General features: G+C 44.1%; 1 protein-coding gene across 7 annotated transcripts in view; it reads left to right on the top strand.

The window, feature by feature from the left end:
* Positions 1-15,765, top strand: part of Ppp6r3 (protein phosphatase 6 regulatory subunit 3) — a 107,436-nt gene extending 91,671 nt beyond the window's left edge. For 6 of the 7 annotated variants that reach the window (XM_051193514.1, XM_051193513.1, XM_051193512.1 and 3 more), the window contains 3 exons: positions 1,973-2,094; positions 3,212-3,365; positions 3,752-3,941. In XM_051193514.1, the coding sequence (XP_051049471.1) occupies positions 1,973-2,094; positions 3,212-3,365; positions 3,752-3,926 (451 nt within the window). In that variant the 3' untranslated portion in view covers positions 3,927-3,941. Of the gene's footprint in view, positions 1-1,972; positions 2,095-3,211; positions 3,366-3,751; positions 3,942-5,339; positions 5,494-10,433; positions 10,452-10,717; positions 10,838-13,640 lie in introns of those variants that run through there. The other variant, XM_051193515.1, reaches the window with a different exon arrangement.
* The last annotated feature ends 4,906 nt before the right edge of the window (positions 15,766-20,671 follow it).

Raw genomic sequence — 20,671 nt, 5'->3', positions numbered from 1 at the left:
AACATTTACCTGTAAGATCAATGCTTGGGAAGACACACAAGATGAGAAATCTAGAATCTGGAACTTCACTGATGTGCCAAAGCATTTCAGAAAGAAATGGCAAGTCCTAGGATACTGAAAAGAAAGGCTGTTATCCCTCTAATTCTAAGACCACATAACTATTTCTGACTACAAAAATTTGACTTGTTCGTATTATACACAAGAAAACTGGGTTGTAGCTGTCATAAACAGAAATCCCTTTAAAAGTTGTAGCCTGTCAGCTGTGGTGTCAGATACCTGTGGTTTAGTTAGTGCCCAGCCTGAGGCAGGGGGATACAAATTTTGAGACCAGTCTGAGCTACATAATGAGACCCTGGCCTAAAATCTATTTTAAAGGCAGATCAAATACAGTGACACAGAAGAGGAACTAAGAGTTTATTCCAAGACTTCAGAATTGCTTGAACCTCTTTCAAGTGTCCACATCCATTCTTAAATTTAAACTGTCTCCATACAATAAAAGTAGAAAGAAATTTTTTCACCTTTACTAAATGTATTGATGAAATTATAGAGTTGAATAACTTCCCTTGGAGATTGGGAGCTCACAAGTGTGTTTGATGAGTAGCTTCTGCTCATCATTATGCCAGACTGCTAGATATTTCATTTAGAAAAGATTCAAAGATGGCAGATCATAAGGAAGAAATTGAACATTTCTTAGACAGCATCATTAATGTAGAAAGTTTGCTTGGGTATAGGAAAGCACTGTAGGATAAATCAAACGCATTTAACAAAATTTCATAGTGCATGATCAGTATAATTATATCTTTCCCGATTGGAACTGTTGAAATTACTAAACTATGCTATTCATAATACTATAAAAAGTAAGGAACAGCTCTATAGGCTGATGCACTGAACTCTAAAACTCATGAGTGTTGATGAACTGGAGGTAACCATTAGCTTGAGTTCCACACAACATCCAACAAAATCCTAAGAGATGTTTTTTTCATAATTGCTTACAAGTTGTTCTTCAATCCATACAGACAAAAAAAAAAAAAAAACACTTCCCAGAAGATTTTGACTCAGTTATGCTTGTCTTTTCATCTCAGCTGCATCTGGATCTGTATTGATTGTCCCAACAAAGCAAAGGTTTCACTTTAATGGTTCTGGTCTTTTGTTAATCGTAGCCAATTCTTCAGCCCCAGTTGACCAAAACCACTGATTTCTAATACCAAATACTAAATGCCCCTGATCCAGTCTTTACTTCCTTCTCAGACTTCACAAGCCAGGCCTCCATTCTGAATTACTCTCAACATTCTCTCAGACTCACACTCAGTAGCCCATTAAACCCAAGCACTCAGCGGCTTTTCCGACTCAATGTTCTAAAATCCTTGTGTATTTCTCCTAAAAATATGGTATCACAGCAATAGTCCCTGGTACAATTTATGTTTTAGTTGGGTTTCTGTTGCAGTGATAAATAACATGTCCAAAAGCAGCTTCTTGCCTCAGCTTCACATATGCTGGGAGAGAATGTGTGCATGCCACAGCTGGTAGGGTTCATACACTGCAGATCAGAAGTGGTATCAGGAACGTGTGCACAGCCTTTAGAAGTCTCTTTTCAATTACAAAAAAAAAAAAATTTCAACATCATAAGATGGTATATAGAGGGTAAGGAGAAGAAAAGATCCCAGTACTCAGGAGGCAGAGGCAGGTGGATCTCTTAAGTTTGAGGCCAGCCTGGTCTACAGAGCAAGTCCCAGGACAGCCAGGACTATACAAAGAAACCCTAACTCAAAACAAACAAAAGAACAAAACAGAAAGTCTGGAAAGATTCTTAATAGTTCCCTTGGGACATGCAGAGCCTTCTTTGTGAAATGATGTAGGCAGTCAAGGTTTAGCTCAAGTGCAGTGCTTGTTTTTTCACACTGTAGGTGTAAATTTTTGTGGATCTGGCTGGTCACTGATTATGCAGCTTAAATATTGCAGTGTTGTTTTGTAGCTCTGGCAGTACGGACAGTGAAGAAAGTACAGACTCAGAAGAAGAAGATGGGACCAAACAGGACCTGTTTGAGTCCAGCAGTGCAAACACAGAGGACAAGATGGAGGTAGACCTGAATGAACGTGAGTCATTCTGTTCTTAGGAGTTAGTTCTAGTACTTGAAATTGCCTGTTTTTATCTCTGTAAGTTCAAGGCCAGCCTGGTCTACAGAGTAAGTTCTGGGACAGTCAAAGCTACAGAGAAATCCTGTCTCAAAAAACCAAACCAAAAAAAAAAAAAAAAAAAAAAAAAGAAAGAAAGAAAGAGAAAAATAGCCTGCTTTTTTGGAAATTGGCAAAAGAATGGCTTGTGGCATTTGAGATGGCCTCTGAGGCACAGTTGAGGTAAAAGTATCGTTCCCACCATCTAACTTCTTGCATGCATGCCTTTCCAGAATCTTTCCTAAGGAGGGACAAGTTAAATATACTTGGAGAAGACAGATTCGATTTGAACATTGTCTTTACAAGTCCAGCTAGAGAACATACCTCCCTTCCCACCATCTACCTCCAGTTCCAGGAGCTGATACTCTAACAGCAGTGGAAAAGCCATAGACTGGTGCTGGAGAGGTGTCTCAGTGCTTATCTATGAACACATGCTGCCATTGCCAAGGGCCTGAGTTCAGTTTGCAGCAACTTGGTCAGGTCATTCACAGCCGCCTCAAGCTCCATGAGATCTGAATATCTTCTGCCTGCTATGGGTGCCTGCACATATATAATTAAAAGTATATTATTTTTAAAAGAACACAAACAGGCTACAGAAATGAAATAATTTTGTCTATGGAATCATGAATGGGGTGTGCCAGAATTTTGCATATGGTGAGCAGGAACCGTAATTGTGAGGTGAAATTTTTATCTTTGTATAATAATTCTATTGGAAAAGATTCCTAGGAATCAAATTGCTAGATGAAAACCCATAAAACTCACCTAACATTCCAGTGATTATCCCAGCCCCACCCTCAAGTAGCACCATGTTAACTTTTCTCCCATAGTAACTACTTTCTTCTTATCTGCTAACCTGGTTTTGAAAAATAATTTTCATTTTGAGGGTCCCCAAGGTCTGCCTGGACTTGAACAATTCTAGCTCAGTTTCCCAAGTGTCTGAAATGACAGGCACACTCCACTACACTCAGCATCAGAAAGATGATCTCTTGTTAAACTCAAGGAATGACTTCTCCAAATGATAATCCTACCTTCATTTCAGCACCTACTTGGTCAGCCAACTTTGACGTCCCAATGGAAACCACCCATGGCGCACCCTTAGACTCAGTGGGATCTGATGTCTGGAGCACAGAGGAGCCCATGCCAACTAAAGAGACGGGCTGGGCTTCTTTTTCAGAGTTCACATCCTCTCTGAGGTGAGCAAGCCTGTGCTGTTTTGAACCTTTTTCAAAGTGAAGCAGGTGGTGTACATTTGATGTGAGCATATATTCTACACCTTGTTTTACCTCTGAGTTAAATGTGGTGCCTCAAACAGAATTAAGAGTAAGCATATGATTTGGGCAGACTGTCATAGCTGTGCACTACAGCAAAACAGAGAGGTTTTTCATCAGATACCCTGGGAAGGTCAGCTCCAGGGTGTTAAGCAGATGGCACTTCCAGAGCTGTGGAGCTTCACATGTTCTCCAGGTGGACCGAGGGCAGTAAGAGCCGGTCCCTGACAAAGTGTGGATTTCATGTTTCATTTTGTGTAACTGAGGTCTGTTCCTACTGCTGATATCTGAATTTTTTTCTTTTCTGAAAGCACAAAGGAGTCTTTAAGGAGTAATTCTCCTGTGGAAATGGAAACCAGCACTGAGCCTATGGATCCCTTGACACCTGGTGCAGCTGCCTTGGTCACTCAGCCAGAGGGTGAGTGCAGTGAGCCAGTATGCTCACAGCAAATAGAAGAAACCAGACCAGGCTTGGGCTCAGACTGAAAGGAGACAGGAAAATATGATAGTGTGGCTCTGATGTCCATAGATCATGATAGGAGAAGAAACTGTATTGTGACAGAACCACAAAACGGGGAATCTAGAGTTGGGTTCCAATGGTTAATAATGTCATTAAGGGTAGGTATCTAAAGCCAGAGAGATGAGGAAGTGTAATACCCAGAGTGGAGAAGACCAGATAAGATACCATGCCTCCATCCTGTTCCTGAAGACCCCTAGGGTTTTGCTGAGGTACATGGGGGTGTGAACTTGGTCTAGGCTGTAGGGCTGGTTTTTCTTTCCCATACAAACAGATGTCTCATTGCTCAGAATGTTTGTTCACCTGTGTTTCTTGCATGATTCTGAACTGTTTGCAAAATAATGAAGAGCCATTTGAGAGAGTGATACCAACAGCATGTGGTAGGGAGTGTGTGTATGGGGGCAAGAGCCTCAGGAAGGAACGAAGCAATGAGTTTCTGGGAAAAGAAAGAGGCAGTAAGCAGAGGCCTTAAAGCCAGAGCCAGAAGAGGTAGCTGGGGGGAGGGGACATTCTCACTACTAATAATTGAGCCCACAAAAATTCTGTCAGAACTTCATTGTCGTGGTATTCAAGTTTCTTTTTTGTTGCTATGATAAAATATCTGATGGGGGGGGGTTGGGAAAGAGATCATAGCAAAGGAAAAGCTTTATTTGACTTAACAATTTGAGGTTATAGTCCATCAATTGGGAACTCGAGCAGCTAGCCACATTGAATACACCGGCAGGAGCAAAGAGCATAAACACCACCTAGCTGCTATCATCCTCAACCAGCTTTCTTGTCGACAGTTGAGAGCCTGGCCCACAGTTGGATATGTCCACCTATGATAGTTAATGTCCATGTGACCCCTGCAGACCTATCTGATAAAGAGGGCTACTCAGTTGAGATGTTGTTTCTAAAACTGTGGCAACTTAACATTTAAAATACCATTGTAGCTGGTTTGATGGGTAAGTCTCCTCTTAGACTTAGAATAGTCTCCTCTATTTGGGGTTGCACAAATTAAAAGTGGGGCAAGTCTAAGCTCATGGCCAACATAACATGTGGCCAACATAACATGTAGAACAAAGGAAAGATCCCTAGGCACATTCCCCTGTGTTGTAGGCCTATGAGCAATGGGGTCTGCTAGAAGGAAACTGACCATGTGGACACAGAGCTGGGAAGGCTCTTTGTAACTTGCTAGTCCTTCAATGAGGAAAACCTGTGAGAGAGCCAACCCAGTGGGCATTTAGAAGCGCTGGTGCCCATCAAGAATTTAGTCAGGTGGAGCTGCCACTCTTAACATGTTAAGCAGTAGGTGGGACTAAGGCACAGGAGTCTTCAGAGAAAAGGGCATTAGCTCCACAGTAGGTTTAGTGGATGTGACTGTCCACTGTGTGCACTTTCAGCACCAGGAGGCAGCGTGGCCATGGAAGCCAGCTCAGATGGGGAAGAGGATGCCGAGAGTACAGACAAGGTAACTGAGACCGTGATGAATGGCGGCATGAAGGAAACACTCAGCCTCACTGTAGACGCCAAGACAGAGACTGCCGTCTTCAAAAGGTAACCAGAGCCTGGGGCTCCTACGGTGACAGCTTGTCGGGAGGAAGGAGGGAAGAAACCAGACACAAACAATTTTAGGTTCAAATGAGTATTCAAAGGCTAGCTTTCTAACATCTCCATTAATGTTAACCAAGAGATGGAGAATTTTAGGCCCCTAAAGTGCGTTTTTCCTCGTGTGTGTGTGTCTTCAGAGTCTAGCAGATTGACAAGTATTCAGCTTTGCTAAATTGTCACGGACATCTGCTTTCAGAGCCCACCTGTCCGCGCAAGGCACAGTGGCATGCAGATATATTGTGTTCTGTAGTTGTAATGTAATCATTGTAATTCAGCAGCAAGAGGTTAGTGCTAACAACACCAGACTTGATTAGAAAATAGCAGACTCATTTCTACAATTCATGGGATAGAAAAGCAATCATGGAAATTTAAATCTGGAAACTACAGGGTAACAGAAACACTTCCATCAAGCCTGCAGCTAAGGCGGTGCTTAGAGCCTTTCTCTATGCCTAATGAGGTCACCACATGACAGAACCACAAATGAGAGAGAAATAAATTGTAAGGATGCCATGTGTGGCATATGCAGTCAACACTCTTCCATTAAAAGCTTGTAAACGAGGGGATGGAGAGGCAGCTCAGTTGGTAAAGGGAGTGCCTTGCAAGAGTGAGTACTGAGTTTAATCCTCAGTACTCACATAAAAAGTTGGGCATGGTACCATGCACTTAGGGAGGCAAAAATCGGAGGAACCCTCGGACTCACTGGCCAGCCAGCCTCAACAACTCGTTGAACACCAAGTCCCAGTTTGAGGGACTAAAAAAAAGTGAATGGCTCCTAAGGCATGACACCAGGGTTGAGCTCTGGTTTCCATATGTATGCACACACAAGTGCATGCAGACAGGTACATACTTACACACACACACACAATGGCTTAACAGGTAAAAGTATTTGCTATGCAAGCCTGGAGCTCCTGAGCAACCCCTAAAAGTTATTCTCTAAGACACAGATACACCTTACGTATATACATATAATAATAAATAAAATCAATTTTAAAAATAGCAAACAAAATACAGCCAATTTATTTTTCCAATTTTATTTTATGTGTATAGGTGTTTTGCCTGCATATATGTCTAAATACATGTAGGCACATGTATTTAGTGCCCACAAAGACCAGAAGGTGTCAGGTCCCCTAAGACTGAAGCTATAGGTGGTTATAAGCCACCTCTGGAAGAGCAGAGCTATCTCTCCAGCCCCCTCTGCAGTGTATTCAAATTATAAAACTGTAACGTTGGCATGAGGTCACATTGGAGTGTTGTGTAATTACTAGTGATAGTGGAATATTACAAACAAGAGCCAGCGCCACCTAGTGTCTGCTTTTCCTCAGCACTGTGTCTGTATCTTAGTGCAGTATGAAAATGAAAGCTGTAAAGATGTGAGGTAGATAAAATAGCCATTGTTTATAGACTGACTTTCTGTATAGAACATTCTGATTAAATCTATAGATAAAATTGGAATTAATTTTTTGGAATACATAAGAAAACTAATTTTGTCCTGTAAACCAGGTGATTGAGTTCTGTGTATTAATAAAATATGAGACCTCATGAACAAGAATATAAATTTTATGGGAAAAGAATTTAAAACCTTATTGGAACCTATAAAAGCTCTGCAATAAATACAAAGAGATGTGCCAGGTTTATTAATGGAAAGATACCCTTGACATTTCTCAACAAAAATGATGTTTAAAATCAATCAAATCCACATCATCCACAGACAGTTTGACAGAAGCTGTGCTATTTCTGAAGAAGAGCAGAAAAGATGGAGTTAGGGCTTCACCATAGGTAAATTCTAAAGACTGTTTTAATAAAGTGATGATGACCAAATACTAACTAACACACAGCCCCCCCCCCCCAGCCTGAACTTGATAAGTTAGAATGACATACACTCCAGTGAGGAAAACTGCATACTAATAAAAAATGATTGCCCCTTGAGAGAAAACAAAATCAGACTTCTGGCCTCAATGTGAATAGAATGCAGCTTCAAACAGAAAATGTCTTGACTATTTGAGGGTGAAATGTTTTTTAACCAAAAAGACAAGCCACAACCAGGAAAGAACAGGTAGAATATAGAAAGAGTTTGGTGTCACCAAGAGAGAGAACTCACATTTAAAGGTGAATAAGGATATACTGAAGTTTGAATCTCTGGGGATAAACAAGCAAAGTGCACAGGGATGCCTGCCTGCTGGCTAATATCGACCGTGGTGCTGCTCAGGCGTACGATCGCCAGCTTAAGTTACAGAAAGTAGAAAAATGCCAAACCCCTCACCCAGATCATTTCCAAAACCACAAAATAGAGTACTTACTTCCAAACAAAGTACAGAAGTCTGGTGGATGATATTTACTGACAATGCAAGGTTTTTAATATCAGGTTTTATAGTTAATATATGGTTAATACTCTGAACCACCATAACAGAAGGGTGAATCCCATTAACTTTTCTAAGAATTAAAAGAAGTATCAGTATTGGGTTCATCCACTTTGGGATCTAGAGGACAGAAGGAAGCTGTTAATGGTCACTGCTTCCATAGGCTGTCCTGGAAACAAAGGCTGGAGAGCTCATGAGGAAAGTAGTGAAAGCTGCTGGTTTGCAGACTTGGCAGTGAGCCAGCCCAGTCAGTAACAAACAGAAGTCAGAAAAAAAAAATGTTCAAGACCATTTTTTTTAAAATGAGTAATCTTAAGCTAGGGGTGTTGGTACATACCTTTCAAAAAACGTATCAATATGTCCATTTAGAAATTTTTTATTAAAAAAATTATGCAGTGTATTATAACCATGCACCCTCACTCCTCCTAGATCCCCTCTTTACATCCCTACCCACCCAAACTTCATTTTTCTCCAAAACCAAACCAAAAAATGCAAATCAAACAAACACTACTGTAAGATAAAAAAAATACAACAAAACTAAGCACAAACACACAACTCTGAAGTTCATTTTCATTTAGGAATTATTATAATGAAGATTTCTGTAGAGAAATTTGAAATGACCTAGGTAAGTAGAGACATTACACACCATCGTGGGACAGCTTAGTGCTACATAATCTGCCAAGTCAAATTAGTCTTCAGGTTCAGTAAGAGTTCCTAGAAGGAATTTGTTCCAAATACCCTTAAAATATAGCTAGAAATTCTCCAGCTCCAGAAGATTTGACACCTTCTGGCCTCTGTAGAAACCAGCCATACACATGGTGCACATTACATGCAGGCAAAATACTCATACACAAAATAAAAATTTAAGAGCAAAACCAGAAACTAATGCACAAAGAATTGAGAGATCAACATTGATGTTAAAAATCTCCGTCAATGATTAGGAAGAGCAGAAAGCGATTGGGAAAGAAATGTGTAGTGCCTAAACAAGAGAGTGGAATTTAGTATTCAAGGGGTCCCTCTGTGCTGATGAAAACAAGAAAAGCCACAGGGCATGGTGATCCCAGTAATCAAAAGTGCCAGTCAGGGACTTTGGACAGCCCAGGCCTGTCTGGGATACATAGAAAGACTGTTTTGTTTAAGACAGAATTCCATACAGCCTAGACTGTTCTGAACTCACTAGGATGATAATCTTGAATCTGTAATCTTCCTGAATCCACCTCTCAGTTCCTGAGGAGGTAACCTTGGGCTTGGTGCATGCTAAGTGAGCACTCTTCCAACTGAGCCACGTCTAGTCATTTTGAGACTAGTCTGGACTACATGGTGAGAACTGTCTCATAGAGAAACCCACTCCGAATATGAGCAAAAGACAACAATTTACAGGCAGGTAAACCAAAGACTCAAAAAATAAAGAAGCACTCTGAGTCACTGTAAAGATGAGAGCAGGCACACAACCCATTCTCATGGAGTTTTTAGGAAATTAGAAAGAGACTTGGGCTGGGAACAGGCCTTGATAGCGAGGAAGGCATGTTTGTAAGAGAGGGTTTTTTGCTGATCAAAAGATGGCTTACAATTTTCTTTTCCTGGGTGTACCACCCTAAGAAACGCTGGTGCTGGTGGTTATGGTTCCCGGCAGCCTGAGACCTAGAGGTAGAGTGGGGTTTGGTTGCTTGTGGCTGTAGGGAACCACAGAGAGGTGGATGCTTACTGTAGGCATAGTGCTGTTGCTTTAGAGCACATGGTCCAGAATTCAGAATAAACACATAGTGATAGATAAGTGCAGTAGAGTAGTTGCCTTAGAGGGAAAGGAGTAGAAGAGGATGAGAAAGGTGAGTTGACAAAGAAGTTATGAGGGATTGGGATATAGCTTGGTGGTATAGTACCATTAGCCTGCGATGCCCTGCCTCTACCCCCAGCACTGTGGAATGCCTGGGAATCAGGCCTGCACCAGATCTATAGGTTGCAATTAGTTTCCTGAACGGCCTGGTCAGCTGCCCTAAAGTGAGGGATTTCGTATGCAAGTCTAACTCAAGGCTTAGATCTGAGGAGGACCAGCCTTCCTTTTGGAATCCCTTTGAATTAGGCGAAGTGTGAATCCAGGTAGAACAGGATGCAGCTAAGCTTCCAAATCAGTCAGGAATGTGCCTGCTGTCTTCTCCATCAAGAGCTGCCTATGGGCAACTCTGGCTCTTGTTCACTGCTTGCTTTGGCTCTTGGCTCCCTGTTCCTTCCTAGTCTGTTCTAGGCATGCGCTGTTGGAGGGCAGCAGAAGGCTTTCCACCTGGCTTAGCGGAGGGTACCTCTTGTCTGAGGCAAGGCTGCAAGCCAGGAGCATGTGCGAGTGGTGGGTGTAGCCTTGAGTGCACGGTGGGACTAAAGGCTCCTGTTCCTTCAAACAGGTTCTCTTCACACCTCCACCGAATCTGCGGGGTGCCATGTGCAGTCGTGGACATGTTTCCCCAATTCCTCATTTCTAGGAGTGTTCTGAAACTCTTGTACATTTCTTTTTCTGTTTTGCACACTTGGCCTCAGAGTGTTGAAGTCCTACCGGTATGTACGGTGACACGGACCGATCTTTCTCAGACACCAGCCACATTACATTGTCCTTCTCAGTTCCCACTTGCGTGTGGCCCTTTCCTCTCGTGGTTCCCCAGTCACTGTCTGCATTTCTGTGATCCTTCCTCCCTGAGCATGCTCAGCCCCAGGGCTTGCCTCCATGGCAGTCATGACTTCAGAGCCATTTGCATGTGACCTCATCCTCTGGCCCTGGACATCATGCCTGGTATGTGATGCACCTGTCTTCCTCTCTCCTGTAGTGAGGAAGAAAAACTGTCTACCTCTCAAGATGCTGCTTGCAAAGATGTAGAAGAGAGCCCCGAACCAGCAGAGGCCAAGTGCGCAGCTTCCCGGACCCCCAGCAGTAGTCCTGAGCAAAGGTAACCACTCCACCTGCCTGTACCCTCTGAAGGTTCCACCTTGCCTCTGCTTGACATCTCCTAGAAAGTAGATGGGACTCAAGACTTGAGGGTGGGGGCTTGAAGGGTCTTTGCAGCTATACCCAAGCCTTTAGCAGTGTGCCAGGCACAGTGGCATTTTCAGGTCTGAAGTAGTCTGGTTCCCCAGCCAAGTGCTAAGAAACAGTATTTATATCTTGGCTCAAGCCTGGTTGATGTGCTGCCTGTTTAGGAAGGTCCTGGGGAAGAATGATTGATTGCTCAGGCAATCCTAACTCAAGTCTTTTGAGGCTATGCTATGAATAGTGTTGAGCCCTTTAGGAATGGAGTCCTCAGCGATCCTGTTAGGGGAACAGACCTAGTTCCTCATTTCCCACAGCTACACTTGTGACACTGGGGACTTATCTGAGGCCCTTTGCCATGTACTGCTAAATACTTTAATCCCTAGAAGGGGGAGACCCCGAGAGCTCAGTCCCTGGAGGGTTGACACCTGTGGGTGGGCTTGTCTTAAGCAGAGCAGAGCCACTGCCAGAGCCATGTGATTTGGATGTGGTGTTTTCTTTCTAGTCACCTTTTGCTTAGACTGAGCCAGTGGTCTGAAGGGATAGGCCAAGCCAAAGCCTCAGCTGGAGAGGGCCCACGCCCATACACTCGGCCTCGCAGGTAGAGCCAGGTGGTCACGGATTCGCAGGAGCCTACGTCAGAAGATGAATGAGGATGTGCCCTGGACAGCAAGAAACTTGGTTCAGCACCTCTCAGAGCTCACTTTTCTGATAAAATATATTTATATATATATAAGATGTGTATTCCTTCTGGAAGGAATAAAGTGACCTTTAAAGCAATTGAAGAGGCGTTGTATTTTCCCCTGGCCAGACTCTCCACTAGGCTGCACTCAGCTGAACCAGTGGACAAGAACCAGCAGGGGGCGCTCACTACTCCTGGTCTAGAAGCCCTCCCCCCCAATTCATGGCAACACTCCGCCTTGTTTGTTTACTCATAGAAATTCTAGGCAAAATGACGTATGGATTGTGATTTTTAAAAATTTCTTTTTGCCTAATAAATTAATTGTAATTACTATGTGAGCAGGTTGCTCTTGGGAAGGCTTAGGAAGAAAAGACACCAGCTAGGCTTTAGCTATTTGGGAAAATCCCCTTTTTCCTAGGGTTTGCAGGTATCTTTAATTGGTTAGATTAGCTTCTGACTTCTGCCTGTTGGTTTCCTGGGTTGAGGCTGTTGAACAGGCAGGCCAGAGACTGCAGATTGCTTTGACACTACATTAGTGACTTATTTACCAAAGGGCACCCATTTAGGTTCCTCTCTAGTTGTTTCTTTTTTTGTTTGGTTGTTTTTTTTTGTTTTGTTTTGTTTTTGGTGATTTTTGAAGATACAGTTTCTCTGTGTTAATAGTCCTGTCTGTCCTGGAACTAGCTCTGTAGACCAGGCAGGCCTGAAATTTACAGAGATCTGCCTGCCTCTGCTTCCTGAGTACTGGGATTAAAGGTGTGCGCCACCATCTCCTGGCTCTCTGTAGCTATTTATATGGCATGAACAGCCCTGCCCTTCAGTCTGTAGGATGAGCTGTAAAGTGTTAAGGCAAACCAGTAGCAGACCTGGCACTGCTTGTATCTACATCAACATTTGCTCTTCTCACCCAGTCCTGGTCAGAACAGGACTCGATGGTGAAGCCACATACACAAGTGAATCTCAGCCCAAAGAATATGTTTGAGGGAAGACTACAGGGTTGCATCCAGGAAGTGGGGGTACTGGGGTTGGTCTCTGAGCAGTGGCATTGAGCTGGTTCCAGCGGAGCGGATGCACTGTCAGCACTCCTGTTGCAGGCAGCCAGTAGGGTGGGGAAGAGTGCAGATGGCAGCCTCCCCAGTGCTTCTTGCACTGCTCTGGGTCCTGGGCTTGCCAGAACTGTTCTTTGCTTCAGCCCGAAGTATTGCATTGCCACCGTGTCTAGCTTCACCAGTCTTGTCCCACCTTCTGTTTTCACAACTTGTATACTAGTGTTTTGCACACCTACAAAGCCCTGGGATGGACATTATTATTATTGTCCTCTTTCTGCCGAGGAGTAAACAGGACTGAGAGATTAAGGAACATGTTTTTAAAACACAGAGCTTGTGAACTGTGAAGATGCAGTCATTCCTAGTTCTGCTGATCTCCAGACTTCTCAGTCTCTAAGAATTCTACACTAGGGCCCATCATGTGTAATTAGAGTATAATATTGGGGATCACCTGCTGGTTCCTGTTACAGCTGGCAGGCCTCTAGCAAGGAAGGCAGTCCAGTTAAAAAGCATGTGGGTGTGGGTGGGTGTGGGTGTGTTTTTCTAGCTACAGCCTAGCTGAGCCTGTCTGAATGCCTCAGGTTGTGGTTTTGACAGAAGACCCAATTTCTGCTTTCATCAGCCACTCTGTGTCTCTGCTGCCTCTGCTCTGTGGGAGCCAGTGTCCGGCTGTGCCCCTTTGTTCTCAATAGTTGACCTTTTCACACACCTTTTTTCCTTTTTCCCTTTTTCCATTTCTTAGTAGCAGAGCTTTGCTTTCCAGGTGGAAGTCAGTTTGCACTCCCTGTAGGACAGAGCAAAGTTTCCAAAACCAGCATTGTGGAAGCTGAATGGCTGTGTGCACACATATCTGCCTGCAGTTCTGAGCAGCTGAGTCAGGAGCTTCCACACACCTGCTGCTCCATCACCATTGGCAGCCACGTGCCCTGTGGAGGGTGGGCAGAGCTGACCTGCTCAGCTTCAAGTGCCTCAGGTGTCTGTCTCCTTCTCTGTAGGACTGACCAGCCAAGCATGCCAAGCGACACGTCAGTTAATGGCCCTGTATGATGAATGACGTCTGCTGCTGCTGACTGAGGACTGCAGGCCACCACCACCCAGGGGTTCTGGAGGGTTACCCAGAGCTACCAAGCCGCCACTGCTGCACTCTGCAAGGGATCAGGACCAGCAACCTTTATATACTAGATTCTAAGACATTGTACAGAGAAATTCAGAAGTGTAAAAATATTGCACATTGAGAAATACCAAGAATTTTTGCGTATGTTTATATTGTATTGATCTAAATAATGGGTAGCCTGTGACATCAGATCTTGCCACCCATGTAATGATAGTAGTGATACATAGTTCAGATGGTTGTAAGAATAGTTTTATAAAGTGACTACACAGATCTATTGTATTTGAAACATAACTATTTGACAATTATTAGTGTGACCAAAGTATTAGGCAGTTTTCATACATTTTCCACCTTGTACAAAATCCTGAATTCATTTTTCTTCCAGGTTGGCACAGAGCTGTCAATTGAAAAGCCCTTTGCGTATTATTTTGGTTGTTCTGACTTAACAAAGTGATTTTGAATAATACTCGGTGTTCTTTTATAACCCACTTTTGATTGGTAACTGTTTTCTGTATTGTTGCAGGCGGATCAAATGCGTGAGTCTTGGTGGAGATTAAGTATTTATTGCTACAACTTAGTTGATGAATTGCTGTTCTTGTAAAGCCATATGTTCTGTTAGGTCTTGTTTGCTCAGAGCGTTTCTTTTCTACAGGTGAAACACTAGAATATTGAGTGTACATGACTGTGGTTGGGTTGTTTTTGTTTGTTTTGGGTTTTTTTTTTTTTTTTTTTTTTGGTTTTTGTTTTGTTTTGGTAGTTCATCCGCCTTTTAACCCATTCACCAAAACATCCCTTGTCAGCAAGCATCACTGGTGGCCATTCAGAGTGGTCTGTATCTGCACTGCTCCAAGTCACAGAGGTGAGTCCCTAGAAATGCTCTTGCTGGTGACGGAGTAGAATGCGTCCATCCTGTGGGATGGCTTTAACAGAATCACAACCTGGCATCCAAGCATGTTTCTTGTTTTATTGTACCTTGTGAGGTTTTCACTCGTAAACCAGTGGATTTTAGAACTGGTTTGTGTGTATATAGTGATTATGGATACTAATTCGATGTAATTTATAATTTTCTATGTCAGCATAAACACATCCTGGCCTCCTCCCGCAGCTGAAGCAATGGCCTGTGCACTGCCATGGCATCTGGTGAAAGGGCTCTGTCACCTCACCTCTTGCACTTTTAGATGCAGATCAGCTTTTCATTTCTTTAATAGAAAATGATTCACATATTTTTACATCATTTGTTTTTCCTGACCAGTATTTCAAACCAAAAGGATCTTCTGAAAAAAATGGCCAACAAGTTTTTTAGAACCAGCATCCCAAGCAGCGTGCCTACTGACATCACGTATGGAAAGAGTCAAGTGTTCGATGCCTTACTCCTTACTTGCTTCTCACTGTAGACAGTGCAGGGACTGCCTCAGGTGCCCGAGGCAGGTCTGGTCACCAGGCTCAGTGGGCAGCAGGAGGCCCTGGGACTGGTGGTGAGGGACTTGGTGGCCTGTGCATACCCACCCAGGACCCTTCAGTCACAGCTCCTTCAGGAGAGACTGCTCTCCTTTGGAACCTGGTGCCACCAGAGGACAGGGCTCCTTCTGCTCGTCTCAGGGATGGTTGACCTGCGTGGCCCAGGACCTCACATTGCTGGCAGATGGCATTCTCCTGTCTCTCCTGGTGATGAATCCTTGCTTGCCACAGCCAGGGTTTGGCCCTTTGTCAGCCCACACTGCCTCCTTGCTGTGGATTGAACTGGCTTTTCCATCCCAATGCCCACTGGGGAAGAAGCACTTGGGTGTTGTCTTTGGGGAAGAACTTAGGTTTGCTTGTCTTGGGGAAAGGCTGTGAGGGGAAAAGAGACAGGTGTGTTGGGTTGGAGGGTGCCAGCCAGGGCTTGAGATGAGTTCCTGCTCCTTTCATTTCTGTGTATTGGCCGTATGAATCGCAAGACTAACAGATGTCTGCAGTACAATACCTGTATTAAAAGTAATAACAAAATAAAGCCTGATGCTTTGTTTCTAGAGAGTTCCTCTTGTGCCTTTTTTGGGTTCTAGTAGCCACATGGTTTGGGGCTGTGCCCAGAGTCCTCCTCCTTTCTCCTGTCTTTGGCTCTTGGGCATGCCAAGCTTCTGGAGAAAGCTCTCAGCCACCTCCATGACCAACACACACCTGTAGCCATCAATGCCTGACACATGGGTCAGCAGTACATTTTTGCTAAGAGGGAACAGCCACCAGCTGTCATTTTGATACCCAAGTCTCCAGCTTGTCAGATTTCCCAGTGTCTCACGCCCTGCCCTGGTTGCTCTGATTGCCAGCAGATAGCATTGGTGACAGTTACACAGATTTCTATTGCTGTCTTAAATTGTGTTCCCAGCTGAGCAATCTACAGTCAGTCTCCGAAATCCACATGGTTACAGGAGAGAGAACTCTTGGGGGTTTTGTTTTTTTTGGGAGACCCTGTCTCTATATAGTCCTCACTATCCTGGAACTTGACATCAACCAGGCTGGCTTTGAACTCCTTCTGCCTCTGCCTTTAGTCTGCTGGGACTAATGGAGTCTCTCACCATGCCAGGCTAAAGGGAGAAAGCTCTTCAGCTGTCCTCTGATTTCCACATGCACATCATGACACTTGTATGCCAGTCAGCTCACACATACTCAAAATGCATGGTGGTAGTTTTGTCTGCTTTGTTTTTAAAAAAAATACTGAACTGACTGAAGCATGCCTATGATCCCAGCACCTAGGAGGCTGAGGCAGAAGGATTGCCAGTTCATAGTCGCTATGGGCTACCTACAGCTGAGGCTGCTCTTAAAGAGAACCCAGGTTCAGTTCTAGCCTCCATGTCAGACTACTCAACTGCCTATGTGTAACTCCAGTTCCAGAGACTCCAACACCCTTTTCTGACCTGTGGGCACTGCACACATGTGCACATACATGCAGACAAGACATTGAGGCACATAAAAGGGGTGTTTATGTAGAAAGTGTTTTCTTGCCACAAAAGCTACCTAATGATGGATGTCAGCTCTAAATATAATGAAGCTCATACAAGGAAGAAATAGAAAATGGAATACTCAACTTTGTAGTGGGCAAAGACTCAGATGGCAAGTCCACATGAGAGGATACCCAGCGGATGTTAATTATACTTGTCATAACTTCGTGGCAAGAAGCAGCTCCAGGGGCTGAAGAGATGGTTCAGTGGTTAAGAGGACTGTTTTCCAGAAGAACTGAGTTCAATTCCCAGCAACCACACCCTACAACCCACTGTAATGCTAATCCCAGGAGATTCAACACCCTCTTCACCTCAGTGGGTACCAGACACACATTTAGTATACTATACATTTAGTATACTATATACGTGGAGGCAAAATATCCACACAAAATAATGAAATACCTTTGTTTTATAAAACGGCTCAGTGGAAGAGGGAGTTATGGCCTTGGATCTGAACAGGTTTATTCCATTATTATGGAGAAGACAACTGAGTTGGTGCACATGGGAGATTGCAGCTGTGTGTTCCCATTCTGGTGGTGGAAAGCAGGACATTGGCAGGGACAGTGGCAATATAAGACCCACCAGCAACACTTCACACCACCCAGATAGTCACACCATCTAAGATTCCACAATCTCCCCAAACAGCATCTCCATCCAAGAATCAAGGGTTCAAACACAGCCTGTAGATGACATTCCACACAAGTAATTCTCACCCAGCTAAAGGCCTACTGTGGGGGCTTACTGTCTCAGATCTCTAAGTCCAGGCCAGCCAGGACTGCAGAATGAGACCCTATCTCAAAAGGAAAAAGGCTGGAGAGATGGCTCAGCAGTTATGAATGCTTGATGATCTTCTGAGGGACCCAGGTTCCATTCCCAGCAATCATGGCAGGCCATAAAGCTTACAAACCATCTGCATCCCATGTTCTAGCAGATCCAACACCCTTTCCTGATCTTCATGAGGCAGACATTCATATAAACAAACTGTAGTTGGACTTTCTTTGGACTGCCAGCTCCCAAATAATGATGGAGACCTATTAATTATAAAAGTTTGGCCTTAGCTTAGGCTTGTTCCCAACTAGCTCTTAAAACTTAAATCAACCCACTTATATTAATTGACATTCTGCTATGTGGTTCATTACCTCTCCTTAGTACTTCTCCATGTCTGGCTGACAAATATCCCACCTCAAATTCTTTGTAGACAGGTGCATCTGTGCACCCTGGATCTCCATTCACATGACACTTTGAGTTCAGGTACACTGTAGCACATAGTAATAGTGTCTTCTAACAATGCTACCTGAAGAGAGAGAGAACTCAGGAAGTGGGTAGTGTTTAGAGACCCTTGCATGTTATAAGGTAGGACAGGTGTGAGGAGAGAAGGCAGTAACAGGTGACCCAATGGTTAACTTCTCTAATTTGCATATAAGAAATTCAGCTGTGGCCAGAGTTTGCAGACAAGGTGCCCATCCTTTAATAGTATGGTCTAGTTGTTTGATAAATATGGAGTAGTCACAAAGAAAGGTCCCATGGTTGGTGAATCAGGATACTGAGGGGATATCTTTTCTGTAACAGAGAGAAGGGATGAGTTAATTCCAGAAGATGTAGGGCTGGAGTCTATTGAAGCTTACAAAAGGGCTTAGTAATGAGCACAAGGAGGGGTTCATGTGAGGGCCATCTCATATAAGGAGCAGGCAAGAGGAGAGAAAAAAATGAATTCAGGAGCATCAGAAGCCAGTCCTTCCTAGGAGGGTAGAATTCAGTCCTTAGTGATAGGGAAAGATACTGGATCAGATATTGCTATCTAGGACAATGACCTTGTGAGTTGTAGTGATAGCTAATTCCAGATAAGTTACCTGAGGAGTGGACAGCAGGACCTTAGAGGGAGAGACCCTATATCCCCCACTGGACAGAAAGTTCAATAAGGTAGCCATGTCTCTCTGGCTAATTTACAGGGACAGACTACAAAGGAGAAGAACACATTGTATCAGCTTGAATTTAGGAAGAAACTAAGAAAATAAGTTAGAGGCCAGAGACTGGCCAAATAGATGTGAGCTGTCCCAGAACCTCTGGGGTAAGACTGTCCAAGTAAGTTGGGTAGAAAGGTGTGTGTCTGATTCAGTTCAAGTAATGACAGTTATTTTGTGCTGGGGGGTCCAGAGCAATAGAAAAGAAGGCATTCTTGAGGTCTAGAACAGAAAACAGGAAGGTCTCTAAGGGCATGGTGGAAAAAGTACAGGGGTTGTGTACTATGGGGTGGAAGGGGGTGATATATTATTTATGATTTATTAAAGCTTGCCTGAGTATTAGAAAACAAAGTCAGCCACAAGCCATAGAAACCAGGGACACATCTTTAATCCCAGGAGCCAAAAGCTAGGAGGTGGTAGTTGGAATGAGAGGGTATGGAAGACATGTTCCCATGGGTGAGAGAAGGAAAATGTCACTGCAGGCATTCCCAGGACTCAGGGAGGACTGAACAAGGACCAAGACATTCAGTGAGTTGTTACCACACTCAATGGGAAAGACGCAGAGACTGGCACCAGGGCTTTCATGGCAGCCAGAAGACAAGGGCATAGGAGATAATTGTAGGTAGGCAGCTTCTAAGTTATGTAGATTTGACTATGAAATGAAAGATTTCCTTAGCTGTGTGAAAACTTCCATACCGGGACCCCACGGTTATCCATTTACCAGTACAAGAGGGAGTTGTGTCCAGTAATTGACTAATACACTGCTGGGGGTCTGGGGGATGAATCCCACTATGGAAAAAGGGGAGCACTATGGTTTCACAAGGGCTTTACAGGGATGACTGTTCAAAAGGCGGGTATTCCCAAAGCATTGCAAATGGAGTTTCTTTCCAGCAGAATACGTTGATGGTGATTCTGGTGGGTTGGCCTGGAATCCTACTGTATGATCATGTGAACAGCAGCAGACCATGGCTGGATGGACCTCTGCCTTCAAGTCTGAAAGGGTGCTGGACACTCAACGGTCACTTACTTAGACTCAGGGAAACACTTACACTGACCAAAGGGGACACTTACCTAATTGCCACTGGTGGTGGGGTGTCGAGTGATTGGTGAGCCAGAAGGTGAGTCTGGTTGGTGGCCAGGAGGTGGGTAGGGTTCCTCCCGCCCTGAAGGGGAACTGAGGCACCAGGAGAGAGCCTGTCCAAATGCAAATAGGAAAGGCTTCCTGGCAGTCAGGAACCAAAAAATAGTGCAATGCCACACCACACAACACACTTCACACGGATTTATTGGGTGGGAAAAACCCAGGAGGGTGGCTGCCTGTGTGCTAAGGCAAGAAGACACAGAGAAGTTAACAGAAGACAGGATTTACCAGAGTTTTTGGGGGGAGCATAGCTTTCCAGGGTGGAGATTCCCAAGGTGTGGATTGGTGGGATTTCAAGTCTAAAGCTTGGGTTTTTTACTCTGTAGGTCCAGGTAGTAAGGCAGTTAGAGTGTTCTGTGGATGAAACCTCGTGGTTCGAGGTCCTCAGAGGAGGGGCCTGGCCATGTGTGTGCCTGGCCATGTGTGTGCCTCCTGGAGGCCTACACTTTTGGTAGTGTTGGAAGACTTAGCTGCCAGCTCAAAGGACCAGTGGCAGCCACAGCAGTTGATTTGACAGGCCAAGCTGTAAACGCTTACAGAGGAAGATCTGGATGTCAGGAAACCAGTGAATGAAGCACTTGCCACACAAGTAAGAGGAGCAGAGTTTAGGTCCTCAAAAGTCACATAAATGCCAGACCCGAGTGACAGCTTGCTTGTAATTCCAGCCTTAGAAGTCAAAGTCTCCCCAGAGCAAGCTGAAAGGGTCAAATCAGTGAGTTCTGCATTTAAGTGAGGCCTAGCTTTAACGAATAAGGTGGGAGAGTGACAGAACAAGGCTCTGGGCATCAACCTCAAACCAACCATGTGCACATATGCCCACATACCTCCACACCATCTG

This window comes from Phodopus roborovskii, unplaced genomic scaffold, assembly GCF_943737965.1.
Source record: "Phodopus roborovskii unplaced genomic scaffold, PHOROB, whole genome shotgun sequence".
Lineage (NCBI taxonomy): Eukaryota > Metazoa > Chordata > Mammalia > Rodentia > Cricetidae > Phodopus > Phodopus roborovskii.
The sequence above is the reverse complement of the archived record's forward strand: the minus strand, read 5'-3'. Positions and strand labels throughout refer to the sequence as shown.